The sequence below is a fragment of the Macaca thibetana genome, chromosome 1, assembly GCF_024542745.1.
Source record: "Macaca thibetana thibetana isolate TM-01 chromosome 1, ASM2454274v1, whole genome shotgun sequence".
Lineage (NCBI taxonomy): Eukaryota > Metazoa > Chordata > Mammalia > Primates > Cercopithecidae > Macaca > Macaca thibetana.
Window position 1 is genome coordinate 33,988,217 of NC_065578.1, and position 26,281 is coordinate 34,014,497.

General features: G+C 39.1%; 1 protein-coding gene and 1 long non-coding RNA gene across 8 annotated transcripts in view; one reads left to right on the forward strand and one right to left on the reverse strand.

The window, feature by feature from the left end:
- The first annotated feature begins 42 nt into the window (after nt 1-42).
- LOC126961266 (uncharacterized) lies at nt 43-26,074 on the forward strand. The gene is made up of 3 exons (XR_007728243.1): nt 43-131; nt 1,572-1,740; nt 25,988-26,074. It is a non-coding gene; the product is annotated as an uncharacterized LOC126961266 (long non-coding RNA).
- ZMYM6 (zinc finger MYM-type containing 6) overlaps nt 1,968-26,281 on the reverse strand; it is a 46,115-nt gene continuing 21,801 nt past the window's right edge. For 6 of the 7 annotated variants that reach the window (XM_050797583.1, XM_050797590.1, XM_050797575.1 and 3 more), the window contains 8 exons: nt 25,981-26,259; nt 25,671-25,821; nt 23,996-24,168; nt 22,196-22,343; nt 20,127-20,267; nt 18,963-19,000; nt 7,473-7,626; nt 1,968-3,916 (listed from right to left, as the gene is read on the reverse strand). In XM_050797583.1, coding sequence (XP_050653540.1) covers nt 2,085-3,916; nt 7,473-7,626; nt 18,963-19,000; nt 20,127-20,267; nt 22,196-22,343; nt 23,996-24,168; nt 25,671-25,821; nt 25,981-26,259 — 2,916 coding nt within the window. In that variant the 3' untranslated portion in view covers nt 1,968-2,084. The remainder of the gene's footprint in view (nt 3,917-7,472; nt 7,627-18,962; nt 19,001-20,126; nt 20,268-22,195; nt 22,344-23,995; nt 24,169-25,670; nt 25,822-25,980; nt 26,260-26,281) is intronic. The other variant, XM_050797593.1, reaches the window with a different exon arrangement.

Below are 26,281 nucleotides of genomic sequence, written 5' to 3' on the forward strand. Positions count from 1 at the left end.
AAACCCGCCTCTGCCGCCGGCTCATTTCCTCCCTCCCTGGGGCGGCCGGAAGACTCGCCTGAGTTACCATCCCCCACCCTCCAGGGGGTCGCGAGGCTGCAGCACTGGAGCAGGGCGCCCCCATCCTACAGGTGAGGACCACTGGCTCGTAACTGACTAAACCGACACCTTTGGATTCAGGGAGTGTTTCCCAGCCAGTACGGAGTGCTGGCAGACATGCATGGGTGTCTGGGTGCGGCTCAGCTACCATCAAAAGACCCCGGGGCTTCGTTCCTGCCTGTGCCATAGTATCTGTGGGATCTGAGCTGTCACCCGACCCCAAAGGGTCTCGGTATCTGCATCTGTATAGGGGGATAACTCAGTTCTCCAGAGTTTGTAACAGGCCTAGCACAGTGCCTGCACATGTAAGAGCTCAGAAAGTTATTTGTAAATTAGTAAATTAATTTATAAAATTATAAGTAATAAATCAAAAACCATTAATTATTAAATAAGTCTCTTTTCTATCTTTGCCTGAGGTGTCTTTTCCCTCTAATTTATCTCAGCTGAGACTGAAATGTGAAAGGTGTTTGAAAATTCAGATACTTGCAGCCATGGATAGAGAGACTTTCACTGAACCAAGCCCTACAGTCCACTCCTGGCCCATTTGCTCTTACCTGGCAATCTGTCTAAAGCTGGGATGGGCAAACCATGGGCCAAATTTGCCCAGCTGTCTGATTTTTTTCCATGCTTCTCCCCTTCCCCCAAGCTAATAATGTTTGTTTACATTTTTATGATAAAAACTTTTTAAGGCCGGGCGCGGTGGCTCAAGCCTGTAATCCCAGCACTTTGGGAGGCCGAGACGGGCGGATCACAAGGTCAGGAGATCGAGACCATCCTGGCTAACACGGTGAAACCCCGTCTCTACTAAAAAAATACAAAAAACTAGCCGGGCAAGGTGGCGGGCGCCTGTAGTCCCAGCTACTCAGGAGGCTGAGGCAGGAGAATGGCGTAAACCCGGGAGGCGGAGCTTGCAGTGAGCTGAGATCCGGCCACTGCACTCCAGCCTGGGTGATAGAGCGAGACTCCGTCTCAAAAAAAAAAAAAAAAAAAAACTTTTTAAAGAAGCTTGTGTGACATAGAAAAATTATATGAAATTCCTATTTCAGTGCTCACGAATAAGTTTTATTTAAACACAGCCACACTCATCTGCATATTGTCTGTGGCTGCTTTTGCACTGCAACTGCAGAATTGAGTAGCTGTGACAGTATGGCCTGCAAAGCTGAAAATATTTACTATCTGGCTCTTTATTTAAAAAGTTTGCTAAGCTCTGGTATATTAGGCCAGAAAGCCCCCAAGCAGGGGTCTCAAACCCCCCTACTGCTTCCATTTATAGTTACCCAAGCTGCTTAGATCTGTCTTTTTCCAGCTGGGCATAGTGGCTCATACTTGTAATCCCAGCACTTTGGGAGGCCGAGGCAGGTGGATCACTTAAGGTCAGGAGTTCGAGACCAGCCTGACCAACATGGTAAAACCCCATCTCTACTAGAAAAATACAACAGACAGGTGTAATGGCACATGCCTTGTAACCCCAGCTACCCAGAAGGCCAAGGCAGAACTGTTTGAACCCAGAAGGCAGAGGTTCCAGTGAGCCAAGATCACGCCATTGCACTCCAGCCTGGGCAACAAGAGCAAAACTCCATCTCAAAAAAAAGAAAAAAAAAAAAAGATCCATCTTTTCCACCTACTCACAACCTTGCTGGGGTAAGTAGCTGGTTGGCTGGAAGACTGAAATGTTCCACTCGCTTCTAAAGGCCAAGCTGTTTCAACATTCAGGTTGTGCTGTTACATTATAAACTGGGCCTCTCATTACCTTCAGTCTTTGTCACTAATCCAAATTTAATGAAATAACTAAATTTTCTACCCTGGATTATAATTATACACAATTACTTATAAAAATCATAATTATTAAATTCCTCAACAAAAAGGGAAAAATTATTAAAACATTTAATCACTGAAAACACAAATCCACCTTAGGAAATTATCTTTTAGGATACTTATACAAAACACGAGATTATTGACTTCGCTATTAAGCAATGTGCATATTGCTACTCTTTTTCCTTCATTAATTTTTCTATCCTTGGAATTAAAGATGTGACTGCAAGTCTTAGGGCAGGGCCAGAAACCAACAGATTTCTTTGTTTTGACTCAGTCAAAGCTGAAAAGGCAGCATCACATAAATAAACAGTTGAAAAGGGTAATAAAAATTTCATTGCCCTTTCATGGAGTTCTGGGTAACTTGTCTTTGCATTTATCCAAAACTGAGTTACAGACACTGATTTAAATACTGATTGTAATCCTAAATCTGAAGATAGCTGTGTTAGCTTTTCTTCTTCGAAGTCGGTGAGATTATTATTTTGGTGATTCATAAAAGGGTTAATTATCCACAAATTTCCTGAACGCAAGTCTTGTTCTGGTGGAAAACAGTCACTGAACACTTGAGAAAGTCCTTCCAGGTGCTCAAAAATAATCCTTGTGATCTCTGTCATATTTAAGCCTGATGAATTTGAGAATTCAGAAAATGAAGGGAACATGTCATAGTCATTCTCTTGTGTGCGCTTCAACCACATTTTTAACTTTCTCTTAAATACATCAATTTTATTACACAAATTGAAGAAAGTAGTCAAAGTTCCTTGGAGACTTAAATTTAATTCATTTATAAGTGAAAATATATCTGATAAGTAGGCCAGCTTTGCAACCCATTCCTCATCATGAAAATACTTGGTCAAATCTGAATGCTTTTGACTTAAAAATATTTCAATCTCATGTCGTAATTCAAATAATCTTTTTAACATTCTCCCTCTTGATATCCAACGTACTTCAGCATGAAGCGGTAAACTCACATGCTCAGATCCCATCTCTTCACACAAAATTGTTAACATACGTGAATTCAATGCATTGCTCTTTATAAAACTTAGAATTTGTGCTGACTGCAAAAGAATTTTATGTAAACATGGAGACAACTTTTCTGCCACTAAACGTTCACGGTGAATAAAACAATGTGTAAATGCCGCTGTATTCATGGCAACTTCTTGAATTTTTGCTTTTAAACCAGAATACCTGCCAGTCATGCTTGCAGCCCCATCGGTACAGAGACCAACACAATGTTTCCAATTCAGAGATTTACTATCAATATATTTATTTATTAGTTCAAATATTTCAAAACCAGTTATTCGAGTAGGCATTTCAATGCAAAATAATAATTCTTCTTTTACATCACGACAATCATAATCAATGAAACGAATATAGCACAAAAGAAGTGTGATATCTGAGATTTCTGATGACTCATCTATCTGCAGGGCAAACCACTTTGACTCTCTGACCTTTTGAATCAGCTGGTCTTCAATGTCTGCAGATAGTTCGTCAATCCTGTGTTGAATTGTAACATTAGAAAGTGGGATAGTTTTCATTTTGTCTCCAGCACTTGAACCCAAAACTTCTGAACACATTTCTACTAAATATGGTTTAATTAATTCTTCAGCAATGGAGAATGGCTTCTTGCTTGCAGCAGTTTGGAAAGCAATTAAATAAGAAGCTTTCACAAGTGACTTTTCAACTAATAAACACTTTTTTATAGAACTATTTTGACATTCCATTTCTAGAGATTTTTGTTCAAAAAAATCTACTGGTTTGTTTTCTAATTCTGAATGTTTTGTCTTCAAATGATGAGAAAGATTTGCTGGCTTCATGTTTTCACTGGATAAGATCTCTCCACAAATGACACACTGTGGCCTTGGTGAACTTTCTTTTGATCCAGGACAGATAATAAAACCAACTTTTAAATATTCTGTATCGTAAGTCTGGAAAAAACCTAATCTTTTTTTCTTTGAAGGTGGAGAATCAAGTTCTGCATCATTTTTTTCATTAGGCATAGGTAAATCTGAATGAAATATTTGAATCATTGTTATTTTCAAGAACAAATAAGCAATGTTCCTTATGTATCTCCCCACACATTTAAAATTCATATTTTGTTACTATTTCTATTTATCAAAAGAATGCACTGATAAAAGTTTAAGCACAAATCATAATACTTCCAGTGATGCCACTGACAACTGAATTTCTCCTTTGCCCAAAGCTTGATCACTAGCTATAATAAAACTGTAGGATGTGATACATGTACAAGTAATCCCAAGCACCCAATAGGTTATTGAAATGAGGGCGAAGACCACAGTACACATCAAATTAACAATAAACTTTTTGGCTGGGCACGGTGGCTCACACCTATAATCCCAGCACTTTGGGATGCCAAGGTGGGTGGATCACTTGAGCCCTGGTATTAGAGACCAGTCTGGGCAACATGGCAAAACTCCATCTCTAAAATAAAAAAAATAAAAAAATAAAAATAAATTGGCTGGGGGCAGTGGCACACACCTATACTTGGGTAGCTAAAGCAAGAGGATCACCTGAGCCCAGGAGGTTGAGGCCGCAGGGAGCCAGGATCACGCCACTGCACTCTTGAGACTGTGTCTCAAAAAACAAAAAAAAAAGAATAAATTTTTTATTGGTGAGTGACACTGGTATCAAAAAAATTTTTAAAGAAAAAGAAAAAAAAGGCAGGCATGGGGCTCACACCTGTAATCCCAGCACTTTGGGAGGCCAAGGTGGGCATATCACCTGAGGTCAGGAGTTCGAGACCAGCAAGGCCAACATGGTGAAACCCCCTCTCTACTAAAAACACAAAATTAGCCAGGCATGGTGGTACGTGCCTATAATCCCAGCCACTTGAGAGGCTGAGACAGGAGAATTGCTTGAACCCGGGAAGCGGAGGGTGCAGTGTGCTGAGATCACGCCATTGCACTCCAGCCTGGGAGACAAGAGCGAAACTCCATCTCAAAAAAAAGAAAGAAAAGGAAGAAAAAGAGAAAGAAAAATAATGTTTTACTTGAAACAATCCAGAAAAAAAAAATATTTAAAAAAGGTAACATTTCATTAATCTAGATGAAGAGTATACTAGTGTTGACTGTACTGTATACTCAACCTTTCTGAATTTTGATACTCAGTGTCAGTGAGGTTGTAGAGAAACGGATCCTCCTGAACACTGCTGGTTGGAGCATACATTGATGTGACTTTTCAGGAGGGCAATTTAGGCAACAGGTATCAAAAGCTTTAAGAATAGATGACAGGCCAGGCACAGTGGCTCATGCTTGTAATCCCAGCACTTTGGGAGGCTGAGGCAGGCGGATCATGAGGTCAGGAGTTTGAGACCAGCGTGGCCAACACAGTGAAACCCGTCTCTACTAAAAATACAAAAAAAATTAGCTGGGCGTGGTCACGGGTGCCTGTAATCCCATCTACTTGGGAGGCTTGAGGCAGGAGAATCACTTGAACCCGGGAGGTGGGGGCTACAGTGAGCCGAGATCGCACCACTGCACTACAGCCTGGGCGACAGAGATAGACTCTGTCTCAAAAAAAAAAAAAAAAATCGATGATAGTCTTTGAATCAATAATTCCACTGATTAGGATTTATCCTAAGGACATAATTAGGCAAGTGGACAAAGATCCATTAACATAGCTTAACCCAACATTGCTTATAATATATCTGAATTTCCAATTTTACGGAGTTGGTTATATTATATACACTGAATTCTATTTTAAGAATCTCATACCCAGGTAACAAATCTGCACATGTACCCCCTGAATAAAATAAAATAAGATAAAATAAAATAAACATAATGAAATAAAAATTGGAAAAAAAGAATATCGATGTATATTTAAATTTACATTGATGTGGAATAATGTTTCCAATGCAATGTCAAATGAAAAAATAATTTCAATTGTTAGAAAACAATTCAAGATTTATTATTTTAAAAAAGATGGAGTTTCACTCTTGTTGCCCAGGTTGCAGCACAATGGCGCGATCTTGGCTCACAGCAACCTCTGACTCCCAGGTTCAAGCGATTCTCCTGCCTCAGCCTCCTGAGTAGCTGGGATTACAGTCATGTGCCACCACGCCCGGCTAATTTTGTATTTTTAGTAGAGATGGGGTTTCACCATGTTGGTTAGGCTGGTCTCAAACTCCTCACCTCAGGTGATCCGCCCATGTTGGCCTCCCAAAGTGCTGGGACTATATGCATGAGTCACCGCGCCCAACCGACAATTCAATATTTAATCTAGAACTCAAAACGTAAGCACGCACGTGCGCGCACACACACACACATAGATGCCCACAGATCCTTCAGTACTCTCCATGTGTGAATGTTTTTTAATATAAATTCAAGTACAAAGAATATATTGTTTTAATAGGAATATAAATTACCTGAGGAAGGAAAACAGGATTCTCCTTGACTTCTACCAAAATAAAGGTACCCTACATAAAAACTTACTACTTGTTGACAGACTAAGCTTTTAAATACAGCGTATTCTATGAAGTAAAATTATTATTAAAAACAAAAATCAGGCCGGGGGCAGTGGCTCATGCCTGTAATCCCAGCACTTTGGGAGGTCGAGGCAGGCAGATCACCTGAGGTCAGGAGTTCAAAACCAGCCTGGTCAAAGTGATGAAACCCCGTCTCTACTAAAAATACAAAAATTAGCCAGATGGCTGGGCGCGGTGGCTCAAGCCTGTAATCCCAGCACTTTGGGAGGCCGAGACGGGCAGATCACGAGGTCAGGAGATTGAGAGCATCCTGGCTAACATGGTGAAACCCCCTCTCTACTAAAAAAAATACAAAAAACTAGCCGGGCGAGGTAGCGGGCGCCTGTAGTCCCAGCTACTCGGGAGGCTGAGGCAGGAGAATGGCGTGAACCCGGGAGGCGGAGCTTGCAGTGAGCCAAGATTGCGCCACTGCATTCCAGCCTGGGCGACAGAGCAAGACTCCGTCTCAAAAAAAAAAAAAAAAAAATTAGCCAGGTGTGGCGGCAGGCACCTGTAATCCCAGCTGCTCAGGAGGCTGAGGCAGGAGAATCACTTGAACCCAGGAGTTATAGGGAGCCAAGATCGTGCTATTACACTCTAGCCTGGGCGACAAGAGTGAAACTCCATCTCAAAAAAAAAAAAAAAAAAAAAAAATCAATGCTTTAGGCACAGTAGACTATTAAATCAATTGAAAATCTAAGGGTAGTTGGATTAAAAGTAATACTTTACAACTTTTTCAAATATAAGCTCAAACAATTTTCACGGTCACCAATACCTCAGATAAATTAGTTGTACTGTTAGCAACTGACAATTGAATTTGCAGTATTTAAAAAAAAACAGGTTAAATCATTAATGCTTTCAACTAAAACTATATGTTAGTAATTATAATAGCTTGTTATAATAGCTGGTTATTAGTGTTAATAATTATGAAAGCAATAAATTAAGTATTTAAAGTATGTGAGCCAAGAAAAGGAATGTTTTCACATTTAAGAATCTCAATTATTTTCTTTCCTTTTTTAAAAACAGAAACAAACAAGCCAGAAAACAAGCTTTGTACATGGGAACACACAAGGATACATACCTGTCTGACATTCTTTGTGCTGTGTATGTGGTTTGCAAGAAGTGGCCTTGGTCTGTGTGACGGGTTTGCATGATATGCCTTTGTTCTTTAAAAGCCTGGAAGGCTGGGAAGATTGGGAAGATGGAAATTTCATGGCATCTGCCTGTGTACTTTCCTAGTTAAAAGCAAATTCAGAAACCGCAGAAAGATTTTTTTTTAGTATCTTATCACTGACTATAATTGCTATCAATTGAAAGTTGATATACATCAGGAGAAATACAATTCCTCTGAAAGAGTGGTTGCAATAAAAAAGTCACCTTGGAAAATACACACAGATTCCTACTTCTCCCAATCAGCATTAGTTTAATTTACTGATTTTAAAAAATATTTATAAACTATAAATATAAAATTTATAAATATATATTTTTAAAATAAGTATGATCAAAACAATGAAAACAATTGTTAATCTTGCTGATTAGGACAATTGGCTACTCAGAAAAATTAGATCCAACCTCAGACCATACACAAAAATACATTCCACATCAATTAAAGATCTCAGAAAAAAAAAAAGAAAAAAAAACCCAAAAACTAAAGTCACTAGAGAACTTTCAAATAACCAGATCACAAAGTATAACCAGATCACAAAGTATTCTTTTCTTTTTTCTTTTTTTTTGAGACAGAGTCTCACTCTGTCACCCAGGCTGGAGTACAGTGGCACAATCTCGGCTCACTGCAACCTTCGCCTCCCAGGTTCAAGCGATTCTTGTGCCTCAGCCTCCTGAGTAGCTGGGACCACAGGTGTGCGCCACCACGCCCAGCTAATTTTTTGTATTTTTAGTAGAGACAGCGTTTCACCATGTTGGCCAGGCTGGTCTTGAACTCCTGACCTCGTGATCCACCCACCTCGGCCTCCCAAAGTGCTAGGATTACAGGCGTGAGCCACCGTGCCCGGCCGGGATCACAAAGTATTCTTAAATAAAACACAAAAGAGTCAATCAAAGTAGAAGGTTGATACATTTGAGTACCTCAAAATTTAAAACTGCTCAGATGATCCAGGATAATCTCCCTATTTTAAGGTTAGCTGATTAGTAACCCTAATGCCATTTGCTACCTTAATTCACCTTTGCCATGTAATGTAATATATTCACAGATTCCGTGGACAAGGACATGGACATCTTTGGAGGGGGCTACTATTCTGCCTATCATAATAAAGCTCTTAAAAAGTAAATTTTTTTAATCAAAAATAAAAACTTCTGTAAACAAAGGTCTTTACAAAACAAAGTTACAGGACAAACAACAGAGAGGAAGAATGTACTTAAAACATGTGTATTCACTCAGTATTTATTTCCTGAATGTTTACTACAAGCCAAGCACTGTTCTAAGCCCTGGAGATACAGCAGAAAACAAGACAAAGTTCTGCTCTTATGAGCCTTACATTCTAGAGGAAGACACAAACAATAAACAAGTAAAACAAATAATATATAATTCTAGGTAGTGATAAGTGCAATGAAGAAAATAAAGCAGCGTACAGGAATGGAGAGTGATGGCATGGAGGAGGGGCAATTTCAAAGTAAACATCTGAGCAGAGACCTTTTGAATTATTCAAAAGAGTAAGCCATGCAAAGGCCTAAGGTCAGAAGAGTTCAGGCAGGAAGACTATAGGTGCAAAAACCCTGAAGTGGGAGAAAGCTTGGCATGCTTTAGAAACATCAACAAGAACAAGGCTGAAAGACAGTAAGCAGCGGGAGAATGATACATTTGGAGAAGTAGGCAGAAACTAAATTGTATAGGATCTGGAAGGTCTCAGTTAAAAACAAAATTACGATTGTATTTTAAATGTTGATGGGAAGCCATTGGAGGTTATATTTAAATTTACTTTAAACAGAAGTAATACATGAACTCAGTGCAAAATTCAAAAGGTATGGAAGTACTGCGTTGGTGCAAAAATAACTGTCGTTTTTGCAATTAAAGTAATATATACACGAATGACTGCCATCTACCCAGACTCAATCTTGAACACAACCACTGTTCCCAGTTTCTTATACAGTTGTTCCCCCTTATCTGCTGGGAATATGTTCCAAGACCCCCAGTGGTTGCCTGAAACCATGGATCATACCGAACCCTATATACACACACACATATGTATATATGTGTATATATGTATATATGTATACATATATGGATATATACATATATCCATAATATATTCATATATGATATATACATATCCATAATATGTATTATGGATATATGTATATATACATTTATATGCATAAGATATATGTATATACTATATATGTATACATATGTATACATATACATATGTATACATATATATACACACAGATATGTATGTGTGTATATATAATTCCAGGTAGTGATAAGTGCTAAGTGTGATATATAGACACACATATATGTATATAGGGTTTAGTATGATCCATGGTTTCAGGCAACCACTTTGTTGCCTGAAATATGTATACAGGGTTGTATATACATATACAATATATGTATATGTATATATGTTGTATATGTACATACACATATACATATATGTATATGCAACATATAGGCAACATATATGTATATATGTTGTATATAGGGTTCTGTATATACACACTATATTTTTATACATATATACCTATGATAGTTTTATTTATAAATTAGGCATAGTAAGAGGTTAACAGTAACTACTAACGAAATAGAAAAATTATAATATACTGTAATAAAAGTTACATGAATGTACTGTCTCTCAAAATATCTTAATGTGCTGTACTCATTCTTCTTGTGACCTGATAACTGAGATGGCTACTGACTAGTGATGGGTAGTATACACAGTGTGGATATGCTAGACAAAGAGATGATTTACATCCCAGGTAGAATGGCATGATATTTCATCGTGCTACTCAGAATGGCACACAATTTAAAACTTATGAATTATTTCTGGAATTTTCCATTTCATATTTTCAAGCCACAGATAAGCAGTACTACTATATATCCTAGAGATGGTCTATGTAATTAAACAAAGTTGCTTCTGACTACAAAGTGTAGCCTATTATTATCAAGATTCAGAATCTTGCTCTTGTCACTTAGTAAACTATCTTCGAGGTCCATTTACACAACATTGTATAAATAACAGCTTGCATAGTATTCCATTATTAAATGTACCAAAAGTAATCTGAAGAATCCCTGATGAACATATCTAGGATGTTATAAATCTTTTACTGTTATAAACAATGCTACAATGAGTATGTTTAGACCTAAATTAATTCTACATGTGCTAGTTTATCTACAGAATAAAGTCTTAGAAGTGTTGTTGGTGGGTCCCGAATACATAATGTTAATTCTGATGGTACTGCCACATTGCTCTCCATAGACCTTATATCAAATTATGTGACCATTCTCAACAGATGTGGGCCTTTCCCAGTATCCTAGTCAATAGAGTATTACCAAACATTTTGTTATTTCTCAATACGTGAAAAATTATTTTACTTTAGTGTAGTTAGGTATTTTCACATGTAAGCATTATTTGTAGTCCCTCTTCTGTGAACTCTCAATTCATATTAATTACCATTTTCCTTTATCTTTTCAAAAAAAATTCTATGCATGTTTAACAGATGTGCCAAAAACTTCAAAGATTCAAATAATACACAATGAAAAAATAATTTTCCCTTTTAAAATTCTCCCCTAGTGATTCAATTATCCTTAGAGGCAACCACTATTACCCATTTATTAGTTGTCTTCCAGGGATAGTCTACACATATACATAAGTGTGTGTGTGTAGCACAAATGGCACCATGTTACACAATTTTGTGTCTTTTTTCACTTATGATATTTGAGACTCCTCTATGTATGCATATACTGAGCTGCCACATTCTTTTTTAACAACTGTGTAATATTCCATTGTTAGGGATATATACTTTGTTCAGTTTTAACTACAGCCTCAACAAGGCCACTATGTATGCCTGGACAGCAACTCCACGTGCCAGGCCATATAAATAGGTGTGAAATTCAAAAAGGGTACATTTCAGACCCTGCCCACGTAGAGCTATTTTTTTCTAATTCACACAATAACTCAAGAGTGAATACACCACGGCCCTGACCACTGGTGAAATAATTAGGTTGTTTTCAAGCTTCTGCTACTACAAACAATGCTATGATTAAAATCCTTGTACATGCTTCATTTCATAAATGTACAAAATGTATCTGAAAGATAAATTCCTAAAAATGGAGTTCCTGGGTAAATGGTAGTTAAAATTTTAACAGGTTCTACTAAATTGCCCTCTGCAGCACTTTTATCAATTTACACTTCTACTGGCAATAAGAATACCTTAGCAGCGTTACCCATCATTTTTCTTTGCCAATCTGATTAAACCATAGTTCTAACCAGCATTTCTCTCATTTTGAAGTTAAATATCTTTGCATATGTTACTTTTGCCCACTTTCCTACCTGCATTTAAAATGATTCACAGAAGCTCCTTGGGGATTTTTTGTTTTTGTTTTTGTTTTTTGAGACAGTCTCGCTCTGTCACCCAGACTCAAGTGCAGTGGCGTGATCTCAGCTCACTGCAACCTCTGCATCCCGGGATCCGGGATCAAGCAATTACCACCCGTGCCTTAGTCACCTGAGTGGCTGGGATTACAGGCGTGCGCCAACACACCCAACTAATTTTTGTATTTTTAGTAGAGACAGGGTTTCGCCATGTTGGCCAGGCTGGTCCTGAACTCCTGCCCTGAGGAGATTTGCCCACCTCGGCCTCCCAAAGTGTTGGGATTACAGGCATGAGCCGCCGCACCTGGCCCATAGAAGCTCTTTACTATTTAAAAAAACTAGATTTTTGTAACATGAGTTGTATGTAACCTTTTCATTTTGTCATTTGTCTTTCGATTTTGAAATATGGTTGAATTTCCCCATTGATTCTCTTACGGCTTCTGGGTTTTGTGACATATTTAGAAAGACTTCTACACTGTTAAAATTTTTTCCTATATTTTTCTGACTACATACTTACAATTTCTTAGGTCTTTCTCCATCTGAACTTTATTTTGGTCTAAATTGTGAGGTACAAATCTATATTTTCTTCCATGTGTCTACTCAGTTGTCACAGCATTATTTATTAAATAATCCATATTTTTCCTATTGATCTGAAATGTCACCTCTATCATTACTAAATTCCTATATATTAAATATATGTTTGGGTCAGGTGCTGTGGCTCATGCCTGTAATCCCAGCACTTTGGGAGGCCGAGGTGGGTGAATCACGAGGTCAGGAGTTCAAGACTAGCGTGGCAAAGATGGTGAAACCCTGTCTCTACTAAAAATACAAAAATTAGCCGGGCATGGTGGCGCGCACCTGTAATCCCAGCTACTAGGGAGGCTGAGGCAGAGAACTGCTTGAACCTGGGAGGCAGAGGTTGAAGTGAGCCGAGATCACAGAACTGCACTCCAGTATGGGCAACAGGGCGAGACTCTGTCTCAAAAAAAAAAAAAAAAAAATGTTTGGGCCTATTTCTGGATTTCTCTTCTACTGAGCTGTCTGTCTGTTCATGCACCAGTACCAACTGTTTTAACTACGCAGCTTTATATCCGTAGTTTTCCTATAATTTCAATATGTGGAAACTAGCTCTTTGCCTTCTTTATTCTTTTCAGAATTTCATTGAAGGTTTTTCAGCAGAGGAATGACATGATCTGATTTGGGTTTTTAAAAGACCATTCTGGTAACAGTGTAGAGAAAAAACTGCAAAGGACAAAAATGGAAGCAGGAAGACAGATAGGTCACTGCAATAATCCAAAAGAATGATGATGCTCAGACTAAAGAGGTGGTAATGGAGGTGGTAAGAAGTAGGGATCACTGAAGAGAAGTCTGGGGGGATAAAAGGGTTCTGTTTTAGATATATTATTTGAGATGGCTGTTAATCATCTAAGTGTAAATGTCAAGTCGGCAGCTGGATACATGAATCTGGAGCTCAAAGGTCAGGGTAAGAGAAATAAATCTAAATAAATCTAGAAGGAATCAACCACCATCTAGGTGGTATTTAAAACCACAGGACTGGGCCAAGAGAAATGGCTCACACCTATATCCTAGCACTTTGGGAGGCTGAGGCGGGAGGATGGCTTGAGTCCAGAAGTTTGAGACCAGCCTGGGCAACATAGCAAGACCTCATCTCTACTAAAAATATACAAAGTTAGCCAGGCATGGTGGCATGCCGCTGTGGTCCCAACTACCAGAAGGCTGAGGTGGGAGGGCCTCTCAATCCCAGAAGGTGGAGGTTGCATGCCACTGCACTCAAGACCCTGTCTCAATCAATCAATCAATCAATAAAACCACAGGACTGCATGAGTTCACTAAAAGTAATGTAGACTGAGAAAAGGGCCAAGTATGATGTCCTGGAAGTTGAATGAAGAAAGTATTTCAAAAAAGGAGGACAGAGTAACTGTGTTAAATACAGTAAATTGACTACCAGATTTGGCAAAATAAAGACTGATGGCAATATTGACAAGAACAGTTTCAATGCAATGGTGCAGACAAAAGCCTGACTGGAGTGACCTAAGGAGAGATAACAGATAAGGAGGCAGAGGCGGCAAAAACAGGCTACCTTTAGAGGAGTTTTTCCATAAAGAGAGCAGAGAAAAGGGATACTTGCTGGAGGGCCATGGTGTTAAAAAAGGATTATTCTCAGATAAGATGTAGGACTGCGTATTTTTGTGTTGATGAAAATAATTAGTTGAAAAGGGGAAAATCCAGATTATAGAGAGACCACCTAAAAATCATTAAGAAAAAGATAATTCAACACAAAAATGGGGAAAAATTAAAAACAGGAAATTAAAGAAAATTCAAATGACCAAATAACAGAAATATAAGCAAACCTACTGGTAATCAGTGACACACAAAATAAGACAACAATAAGATACCACCAAGCAGATTGGAAAAAAAGTTTAAATCTGACAACATTAAATGATGGTGAGGCTGTAATATATGGGTACAGTCATAACTGTTGGTAGGGATAAAAGTTGGAACAGCCCTAAAAATGAAAATGCTCTTTGACCTAACAATTCCACTCTTCCATTTCTACACATCTACACACACAGAAGGAGATCTATACAAGGATATTCACTGTAGCAGATATTTTTATTTATTTATTTATTTATTTAGAGACAGGGTCTCACTGTGTCACCCAGGCTGGAGTGTAGTGGTGTGATCTCAGCTCACCGCAGCTTTGACCTACCTCCTAGGCTCAAGCAACCCTCCCACCTCAGCCTCCTGAGTAGCTGGGACTACAGGAATGCACCACCATACCCAGCTAATTTTTTGGTATTTTTTATAGAGATGAGGTTTCATCATGTTGCCCAGGCTGGTCTCAAACTCCTGGACTCAAGTGATCCTTGGCCTCCCAAAGAGCTGGGATTACAGGCGTGAGCCACCACACTTGGCCCCAGAGATTTTTTTTTCTTTTTTTTTTTTTTTTGATACAGGGTCTCACTCTGTCACCCAAGCTGGAGTGCAGTAGTGCAATCAAGGCTCACTACAGCCTTGAACTCCTGGATTCAGGTGATTCTCCCATCTCAGCCTCACAAGTAGCTGGGACTAGATGCACTTGCCACCACCTCGCTAATTTTTTGTATTTTCAGTACAGATGGGGTTTTGCCATGTTGTCCAGGCTGGTCTCAAACTTCTGAGCTCAAGAGATCTGTCCACCTTGGCCTCCCAAAATGCTGGGATTACAGACATGAGCCACCGTGCCTAGCTGCAAAGATTTTTATTAGTGAAAACCTGGAAACGATCTAATGTTCATCAATAGGGCAACGGATAAATAAAATGTGGTACCTACAGGCAAAATATTACTATAATCAACAGGAATGTACCAAACCTACTCAGTATCAACATGGATAGATATTTTTAAAAACAATATTAAATATTTTCCATGGATCTGTAAATATGAAAGATTACAAGACCATCTAAAAGAACACACACTAAACTCATAATAGTAGTTGCTTCCAGGGATGTAAAAAGGAGATGAACTGGTAGCAGTGATTAATTTTTTAAAGAAGAGAAAAAGGTAGGGGAAAGAAACTGAGCAAATAAACCAAATCTAACAATGGTTAATTCTGGATGGTGGGAATATCAGAGAGCAGGGGTTGGCAAACTATGGCCTGTGCACCACGTCCAGCCCACCATCTGTTTTTGTAAATAAAATTTTACTGGAACATAGCCACGCTCACTCTTTCATGTACTATTTATGGCAGCTTCTGCACTACAATGGCAGAGGTGACAGAGTCTACAGCTGCAACCATAGAGCCTGCAAAGTCTAAAATATTTACTATCTAGACTTTTAAAGAAAAAGTTTGCTGAGTTTTACAGATTTTCCTCTTTGTAGTTTCTGTATTCTTCACCTTTCCCAAAATTTTAAAACCATTTAAGTGACTTGAGGGAGATTCACAACAAAGTTCTCAGAGAGACCAAGAAAAGATTCTAAAACTGTCAGGTTTGTTTGTTTTGTTTTTTTTTTTTCATGTTGTAAGAGCACTACATTATTTATTATTATGCTTTTTATAGACTAAAGTAAAAATATTAATCAAACCTATTCTGTAACATAGTTTAAATGACTGGTGAATTATAGAAATACTCCACATAGGGGCCGGTCACGGTGGCTCACGCCTGTAATCCCAGCACTTTGGGAGGCCAAGGCAGGTGGATCACAAGGTCAGGAGATCGAAACCAATCTGGCTAACACAGTGAAATCCTGTCTCCACTAAAAATACAAAAAATTAGCTGGGCGTAGTGGCGGGCGCCCGCAGTCCCTGCTACTCGAGAGGCTGAGGCAGGAGAATGGCGTGAACCCGGGAGGCAGAGCTTGCAGTGAGCTGAGATCGGGTCACTGCATTCCAGCCTGGGGGACAGAGTGAGACTCCGTCTCAAAAAAAAAAAAAAAACAAATACTCCACATAGGAAAAACATATATAGGGCAGCTACATGAAATATGAGGTATAGGTTCCTAAAAAACTAAATAATTCAAAACTAACATAATTCAAGACTAATTATCTCATATATATAGAGGAAAGAAGCATTCTCAGAGTACATAAATCTATAATTAATATAGAATGTTTTTATGAATACATGTTAATACTAATATATAATAATACATTAATATCTTGATTATACAATTGTGTGGTTAATAATTAATGTACAACACAGTGATTTATTATGTAATTTTAAAATATAATTTAATGCACAATACATAATATTCAAATAAATACCAAGTTAACTTAATGACAGTTCATTATCTAATGTGGTATGCTGCTTGAAAATAATTAAGGAGAAATTACTATCATCTTCCAATAACACAAATAATGAGAGGGTTATGAGACACTAAATTAGGACAAGCTATCTCTCCACATTTCAGTGAAGGCTGGTCTGATTCCTTGGAAGACTTTTGCTAAAGAATGAATCTAATGTAGCTTGAGAGTTTTTCTTTCTCTTTTTTTTTCACTGAGGATTTCTTGGTATGCAGACACATTTTTCATCTTTAGATTTGCCACCACGAACAGCAATCCACATTTAGCTCACCTTCAAAAATAGTAATTGCTGCTGAAATATGGTCAAAAGCCAATGGCAGTCACTTTACTGTCAGTTGTGCCCAAGGCCCGGCTTGACTGCTAGGACCCTCTTCCAGCTGCTTTTATTTTTCTAATTCTAGCAAGACTTCCTTTATTAATCCATGGGGAATAACCCAAGCAAATATTCAATATCCTCCTTCAGGAACTCTATGCAAATCTACCTTCTGTTCTACTTGCACAGATTCCTTATTAGCAGGTGTTATGTTGTTATGTTGTCTTCCAAGTTAAAGCCTCTTTAAATTATGGTAAGGCTGAAATGTTTTGATAGCTTTGGAGTTAGCAGATACAGCTTGCCGGCTCATTTTTATATTCCTAAAACCTTGGTGAGCTTTAAAATTGGAGAGCCAGCCATGACTTGTAGTAAACCTTTTGTCTCACTGTCACCTCTTTTCAAATCAAAATCAGAATACTCATGCCTTAGCATAGATGATAGATTGCCCTCAGGGGTGCATTATGGCAGCATTGATCTTGCAACTTGTGTTACCAGAACTTTTTCCATTTATTCCATTATCAATGCCTGGTTATAATTTTTGTGAACTAAGAGGCATACCTGCTTTAATACTGCTTTCGGTTTTTTGAGCACTACCACTAATATTCTGCAGGGTACACTCTCCTAAATTAATAGCATGAGATATCACAGCAGTGGTTTGGTCATCTTCATAGATTTTTTTATCACATCTAACTTTTGTTCTAAAGTTATTAAATTTGGGGCACATTTTTTAGCACTAGTACCACCACTTAATATAATGGCATTTATATTATATGATATGATATGAAAAAGAGTTTTAATTATCTCAAGAGCAAATTTAAGACAGCAGCACAAGCTGGGCGCCATCGGCTCATGCCTGTAATCACAACAGCTTGGAGGCTGAGGCGGGAGGATCACTTGAGGCCAGGAGTTTGAGACTAGCCTGGGCAACATAGCAAGACTGAGACCCTATCTCAACAAAAGAAAAAAACAAAACAAGCTGGGCGTGGTGGCAGACACCTGTAGTTCTAGCTCCTCAGGAGGCTGAGGTAGGGGATTGCTTGAGCCCAGGATTTCAAGGTTGCAGTGAGCTATGATCATGCCACTGCACTCCAGCCTGGGCAACAAAGCAAGACCCTGTCTCAAAAGAAAAAAAAAAAAAAAAAAAGGCATAACAGTCATCAAAAACATTAACCCAAGAACTGATACAGTATCATGTGATACTAATAAAGAATGATGGGAATTTTGTTTTCCTGCTAAAGTGATGCTGATACAAGGCAACAATGCCATAATTTGCAGTCAGCCTGCCAGACTTGAAAGTATGCATTTCTTGAATATTTCTTTTAATTTTGAGAAGTCTCACAATATTTCAAATTTGAGACATAAAGTGAAAGTCTAAATGCATTTTTACTTTGCACTATTTTCAGTCTCACATAATTCAAAGTTGCATAAAACAGGACTACACTGAACTTTCGAAACTTAAAAGGAAAATACTTGAATATAGTAAAAGAGAAAAATAATGTAGTTTTGTTATTTCCAACCAAGTAGAATTAACAAGAATTTAAATAAATTAAAGAACCTGAATATAAATAATAAAATAAATCAAGAATGCATTCTTACTAATGATCTAAGATTAAACTGTAAGATTCAAAACAAAAGCGCACAATATATCACTCCACTTTTTTAAAAACTAAGCTTGCCACTATGAACAGCAATCCACGTTTACATCATCTTCAAAAACAGTAATTGTTGCTGAAATATGGTCAAAAGCCTATGCCAGTCACTTTACTGTTAGTTGTGCCCAAGACTTAGATTAATGACTAGGACCCTCTTCCAGCAAAAAGAAAAGCATTCGGATATATTAGAATGCTATATCCAAAGTGAAAATAAGCCCAAGTGGCATTATCAAGAAAAGTATTAACAATCAAACTCACATCTTGAATGATCTTTGCTGCCTCTTTAGAAACTGCACCTGTTGTAAATTAAAATAAACATTATTATCCTTAGAATATACAGAAGTAAACACTGAAACTGAGAAGTTACTTTCCTCCCATTAAGCTGGGCTAGAGTCTAAACCAGAATTTCTCAGAAACATGGCACAAGGAAACTGCATCAGTATCACCCAGGGTGCTTAATATTGGTAAGGACTCATGGGCCCCAACCCCATCCAACTGTATTAGAATCTCTGGCAGTAAAGGAGTAGGAATATTAAAATAATTTGGGCTCCTAAAAAAATATCACTTCCTGGGGAGTGTCTCTGAACCTTCTATGGCTCAAGAGCCTGCCTGATTAAAAAAAAAAAAAAAAAAAAAAAATTAGCCCGGTGTGGTGGCCTGTAATCCCAGCACTTTGGGAGGCCAAGGTGGGAAGCCAGGAGCTCCAGACCAGCCTGGTCAACATGGTGAAACCCCATCTCTACCAAAAATATAAAATTATCTGGGTGTGGTGGCAGGCACTTGTAAACCCAGCTACTCAAGAGGCTGAGACAGAAGAATTGCTTGAACCTGGGAGGCGGAGGTTGCAGTGAGCCCAGATTGCACCATTGCACTCCAGCCTGGGTGACAGAGTGAGACTCCATCTCAAAAAAAAAATTAAAAATTGAAAAAACAAAAATAAAGACACTTCCTTTCCCATCCACACCACCTTGCTTGCTACCCACTCCCCTGAGGCGGGGGTGGGGGGGCGGCGGGAGGGGGTGCATGTTCCCCTACATCACATAAAGAAAGGTATTACCAGTAAGAACTACTGGCCAATGGCTCACACCTGTAATCCCAGCACTTTGGGAGGCCAAGGCAGGTGGACCACCTGAGGTCAGGAGTTTGAGATCAGCCTAGCCAACGTGGTGAAATCCCGTCTCTACTAAAAATACCAAAATAGCTGGGCATGGTGGCAGGTGCCTGTAATCCCAGCTACTCGGGAGGCTGAGGCAGGAGAACTGCTTGAGCCCAGGAGGCAGTGGTTGCAGTGAGTTGAGATCGCGCTATTGCACTTTAGCCTGAGCAACAAGAGTGAAACTCTGTCTCAAAAAAAGAGAACTACTTAGGCTAGACAACACTCACTTCTATGGCTTAGCCAAATGTCATTATATCAAGTCATACCTTTTAAAACACTGTTAGTGTTCCCTGTAGATAAGGCAGCAGGTATTTTTGCCAATGACACCACACTGGTTATAACTGGTGTTGTATCTGTCCTTGCAGAAGGGAGCTCCATCACAGCAGTTTTCGCTTTAGAAATATTTACTGATTAAAATAAAAAGTTAAGACCTGGAATAAGCAAAAGGGTCTCTCTCTCATACACACTCATACTCACACACAAAACCCTGTTTAGTAACTAGGTTTTCAAGAAGCAATACAAATATCTGATTCTGTGTAATGTTAGGTTGGGTGACTCTGGTCAGATTAGTGTTCATTAGGACTTAAAGAGAGTCCAATTCTGTAAAATTATAAACCTCAAATGACATTTAACAGGTAGAAATACAGGTGTTGGATACAGTGGCACCAGCCTGTAATCGCAGCTACTTGGGAGGCTGAGACAGGAGGATCACTTAAGACCAGGAGTTCAAGACTAACCTGGGCAACATAGCAAAACCTAGTCTCAACAACAACAACAACAAAAAGGTATTAGCTTCAGGATTCACTGGGCTGTTCTATTAGTAACTATTAAAACTCCTAGACCTAAGTGTGCATCAAAAAAAAACTTAACATGACAATTTTTATAAATAAGTTAATGAAGGAGCTGTCCAACCCCATAACACTGGTTTTCTTAACCCATATTATAAAATGAATATTCTACTACCAACTTGACTGGTTCTGGGGAATGGAAGGCTAACACAAAAGATTAGCACAAGGCATTTATGATTAAGGTAATCATTAATTAGGCTGCAAAGGCAGGCAATGGCCAGACTGCAAGGAGCCAAAGCTCTGTCAATTAGGTAGCACTCCAGGCTTTGATCAGAGAACATACCAAGCGGCTTTTTTTCTTCTGAGAGGCAGAATATCGTTCTATTGCCCAGGCTGGAGTGCCATGGTGTGATCTCGGCTCACTGTAACCTCCGTCTCTCGGGTTCCAGTAATTCTCATGCCTCAGCCTCCTGAGTAGCTGAGATTACAGGCACACACCACCACACCTAGCTAATTTTTGCATTTTTAGTAGAGATGGGGTTTCACCACGATTACCAGTCTGGTCTCGAACTCCTTGCCTCAAGTAATTTGCCCCTCTCAGCCTTCCACAGTGCTGGGATTACAGGTGCGAGCTACCGCGCCTGGCTACCAAATGTTTTTAATCTAATACTGAGAAAGAAATATTTAGGAGAGCTACTTTATGAATACACCATGGATCTATCTACTCACCTGAATATTCTGACCACATTAGCTGTCCTACTTGCAAAATTATTTTATTCTTAGCCAGGATCAACTTTGCTACCCATGTAGAACCGGTCTATTTTGTATTTTCTGAGATAATTAATGTGTTGTTCTTTTCTTCTTGCCTATAAGCAAGCTCTGAATCAAATTTTACACTAGTCACAGCAACTGTATTAACTATACTCTCCCTTTGTTTGCCCTGATTTTCTATTTTTATTTCTGGTTTATGAACTAAATAGTATATATCCCTAGTTTAAGTTATTTATGGACAGATACATTCAATCAAAAGCAATCAAATACAAGTTTCCGGCCGGGTGTGGTGGCTCACACCTGTAATCCCAGCACTTTGGGAGGCTGAGGCGGGTGGATCACGAGGTCAGGAAAAATTAGCCAGGCTTGGTGGCTGGCGCCTGTAGTCCCAGCTACTCGGGAGGCTGAGGCAGGAGAATGGTGTGAACCCAGGAGGCGGAGCTTGCAGTGAGCCGAGATTGCGCCACTGCACTCCAGCCTGGGCGACAGAGCGAGACTCCGTCTCAAAAAAACAACAACCAAAAAAACAAGTTTCTTATAAAAATTAGTGCAGATACATTATTGGCCTTTTGCTGTGCTTGACTATCAGAGCAAAAAGTATTATAATCACTTTTCCCTCAAGGGGAAATCTTAAAGACTTCTTAAAGAAAAATTTAAGGAAATTCAGGCTATTTGAATCCAATGAAATTTTGTTTTTATTATATTATTTATAACTGTGTGTGCTGATAGTGTCCTAGCACTGACATAAAAATCCCATTAACTAAGTTTAATTTTACCTTTATTTTGTGGAAGAGAGTCATTCATAATTTGCTGATGACAAAACTCCAAGACACAAAATAGGTTACAGAAATGTTTAATGTTGCCTCGCCACTTTATGGACTCACTTAGTTTACCCTGTCGTTTACAACCATCACACTTGGCCATCTGAGAAAGAAACATTGGACAAGATAGGCTTAAAACTATAAAATAATGAAAAGACAACATTAATCATAAAAAGAGGCACTATGAACACAGGATATATGAGTCAGTTGAGACTACAAAATGTAAGGTTCTTACCTTAAAATACTGATTTTATTTAATTCTTTGTTTTATATAGATGCCCTAAATCAAGATAATATAAAAATTGTGGCCAGGCATGGCAGCTCACATCTGTAATCCCAGCATTTTGGGAGGCCGAGGCAGGCGGATCACAGAGTCAGGAGTTCAAGACCAGCCTGACCAACATGATGAAACCCCATCTCTACTAAAAATACAAAAATTAGCCGGGTGCGGTGGCACACGCCTGTAATCCCAGCTACTCAGAAGGCTGAAGCAGGAGAATTGCTTGAACCCGGGAGGCAGAGGTTGCAGTGAGCCAAGATCGCGTCACTGCACTCCATCCTGGGCGACAGAGTGAGACTCTGTCTCAACAAAACAAAACAAAACAAAAAAATGCTCTTGTTTTCAAAATTACCAATAAGGGAGTCTAAAGATAGGTTCATAACTGGGCGTGGTGGTGCGCACCTTTCCCGGTTACTCGGGAGCCTGAGGCAGGAGAATCGCTTGAACCCAGGAGGCGGAGGCTACAGGGAGCCAACATAACCCACTGATCACGCCACTGCACACCACCCTGAGCAACAGAACAAGGTTCTGTCTGGCAGTGGGGTGGGGGGGTGGGCAGCGTGGGGTGGGGGAAGAAAAGATACACAATGAAAAAAATAAGTAAAAAAAAAAATAAAGATAGGTTCAACTTTAAAAAAATCAAGCAGCAGCTTACAGCAGTTGATATAATATGGGCTTTGGAGTCATAAAGGTTTTGATTCATTCAGCAAATATTTAATTAGACATCCTTTGTCTTAAGCACTGTGATTGGCCCTAATTATAGAATCATGAAAAATAGATTACCCTCCCCCAACAATAAAATTCTATTTTGGGGGTGAGGTAGACAAGCAAACAGTGATTTCACCAGAGTGTTATAGATGCTGTCTTCCTGTCCCCTATCAGCTTCCTCGAGAGCATATTACTTAACTTCCCTGGACCTCTCTCCTTTTTCTTATTTATAAAATGGCAATAATATTCTTAGCTCTTGGGACTATGGTAGGATTAAATGAAATGACACTTACGGAGCACCAGACATGTATTAGTGGTTCAATTAACTGCAGCTACCACTGTTAGCCTTTCAAAAAGTTAATCTTTTTTAAAATGAAGTAGGAATAGTTGCCAGCTATTGTCCTTTGACCTATGAAGTGAGACAAGGTCTGACTTCAAATTCTTCAGAGTAACCTGAATGAGAGAGCCACTTCAGGCAACATTATGTGAAGTTCTAACCTGAAAGAAGTCAAATAAGGGCAATGTGCCTTATAAGAAGGCAAAAATAAAAGGGCCATATCCAATCAACAACAAAGTCTGCAGAAATCCTATACTTTTTATCCCAAAGAGTTCATGTTTATATTCAACTGAATTTTTGTTATAGCCCATAACTTATTTTATCCAGTGCTAAACACCAAATTTTTCTTGACATAATTTGAATATATTTTAAATAGAAAACAATTTGCACTGATTTCAGAAAGCCAAAAAAAGTATATTATCACCTTTACCTGATAAAACAGAACCGTAAATTTGGACATACAATCTTCACAACAAAACTCTTCTAACTTGCCCTCCAATCGGTTTTCTACCAAATTTGGGGATGTCTGTGAACAATAGCTGCACATCTTACAGTAGTTTCCCCATCGTTCTCCAAAGTCACGGGCAGATAGGAATTTGCAAACTGAGGATCAGAGGGATGAAAGGAAGAAAGATCAAATTTACATTAACTGAGGAGGTATAAGAAGTTTCTGTGGTCTTCTAATACTTACACAATTATTTGCCTCTAGATTACAAGACAGTCTCTATATTCACAAACCAAACTTATACCACCTTTTATTTCATTTCATTTTATTTTTTGAGACAGAGTCTCACTCATTTTTCCCAGGCTGAAGGGCAGTGGCATGATCTCAGCTCACTGCAACCTCCGCCTCCCGGGTTCAAGTGATTCTCCGGCCTCAGCCTCCTGAGTAGAGTAGCTGGGATTACAGGCGCCTGCCACTACGCCCAGCTAATTTTTATATTTTTAGTAGAGACAGCATTTCGCCATGTTGGCCAGGCTGTTCTAGAACTCCTGACCTCAGGTGATCTGGCTCACCTCAGCCTCCCAAAATGCTGGGATTATAGGCGTGAGCCACTGCGCCTGGCCCCCACCTTTTAAATATACTCTAAATATTAGGCCATTTATATTCAGAAACATCAGAGGTATAAAAGTTTTTTAAGCCAAGAAGCAGCAACTATTTAAGCTCTTCTTTACAAATGAGTGTGAGAACAAAAAGATCTCTGATGTCATAGCTAAACTTATAAAGAGATTTTCTTTATTAATACCACTGATCTAATCATTTTTACAGTTTTTTATTGCAATATTGCAACATTTAAAAAGACTGACTTTCGTCCATGCACAGTCGCTCATGCCTGTAATTGCAGCACTTTGGGAGGCCGAGGCGGGAGTATCACCTGAGCTCAGGAATTCAAGACCAGTCTGGACAACATGGTGAAACCCCGTCTTTACAAAAAATAAAAAAAATTAGCCAGGCATGGTGGCATGCTCTTGTAGCTTCAGCTACTTGGGAGGCTGAAGTGGGAGGATCCCTTAAACCAGGGAGGCGGAGATAACAGTAAGCCAAGATCATGCCACCACACTCCAGCCTGAGTGACAGGGCAAGACCTTGTCTCAAAAAAATAAATAAATAAAAATAATAAATAAAAAGATTGACTTTAAAGTGAATTAACTATAAACACAATTCAAAAAAACTTCTTTTTTTTGAGACAGTGTTTCACTCTTGTCGCCCAAGCTAGAGTGTAATGGCGTGATACCGGCTCACTGCAACCTCTGCCTCCGAGGTTCAAGCAATTCTCCTGCCTCAGGCTGCCAATCAGCTAGGATTACATGCGTGCGCCACCATGCCCAGCTAATTTTGTATAGAGATGGGGTTTTTTAATAGAGATGGGGTTTCACCATGTTGGTCAGGCTGGTCTTGAACTCCCAACCTCAAGTGATCCACCCGCCTCAGCCTCCCGAAGTGCTGGGATTACAGGCGTGAGCCACAGTGCCAGGCCTCCAAAATACTTCTAATTATACCTCATAAGACAAAAAGAATGTGAAAACTAATTGTGGCTTAATCGCCCAAGTCATCATGAATTATAACAACCCATGCTCTGTGGATAAACCAACTTTGTCTTTACCTTCACTACAGAATGGCTTGTCAACCCCTGAGAATCGCACAGTCTCCTTTATAATTTTCTGCAGTTTACAGTAGTCACACATTGCCACAACTTTATTTCTCTTCTTGTATTCATCAGAGCAATTCTTGCCACAAAACAGAAACATTTTACCCTGCAGAAAAACAAGAGTCATTAAGAGCTAACTAAACAGTTGCTTTATCTTTAAGAAGTCATTTTCATGTCAAAGCAAACTGAGTGTTCAAAATTGAAAACACAAAAGTGTTTCCACTGGATAAGTTTATATTCAATCCCTTTCATGATCTCTCTTTACCTTGTAGAAAAGAAGTTCTGGTTTTGTGGCAAACAGATGATTACACTGCTGACACTTGAGTTTAACAACTGTATGGGTTAAAGCAACTTGCTGGGATTGTTCAGCAAGAGGTTGGAGGCTGGCTGCAGCAGAGCCACGGATGGAGCTGGAGGAAACGGCAGAGGTGTTACCTCCTCCTGTTGACACCGCTGACCTGGAGGAGGGCGGGCTTACAACCACTTGGCCCTGAGACAGGGGCATCGCTGAAGAGTTTGTTCCTTTTGGCTTGTTAAATACATTCTGAATGAAAACAAATAAGGTA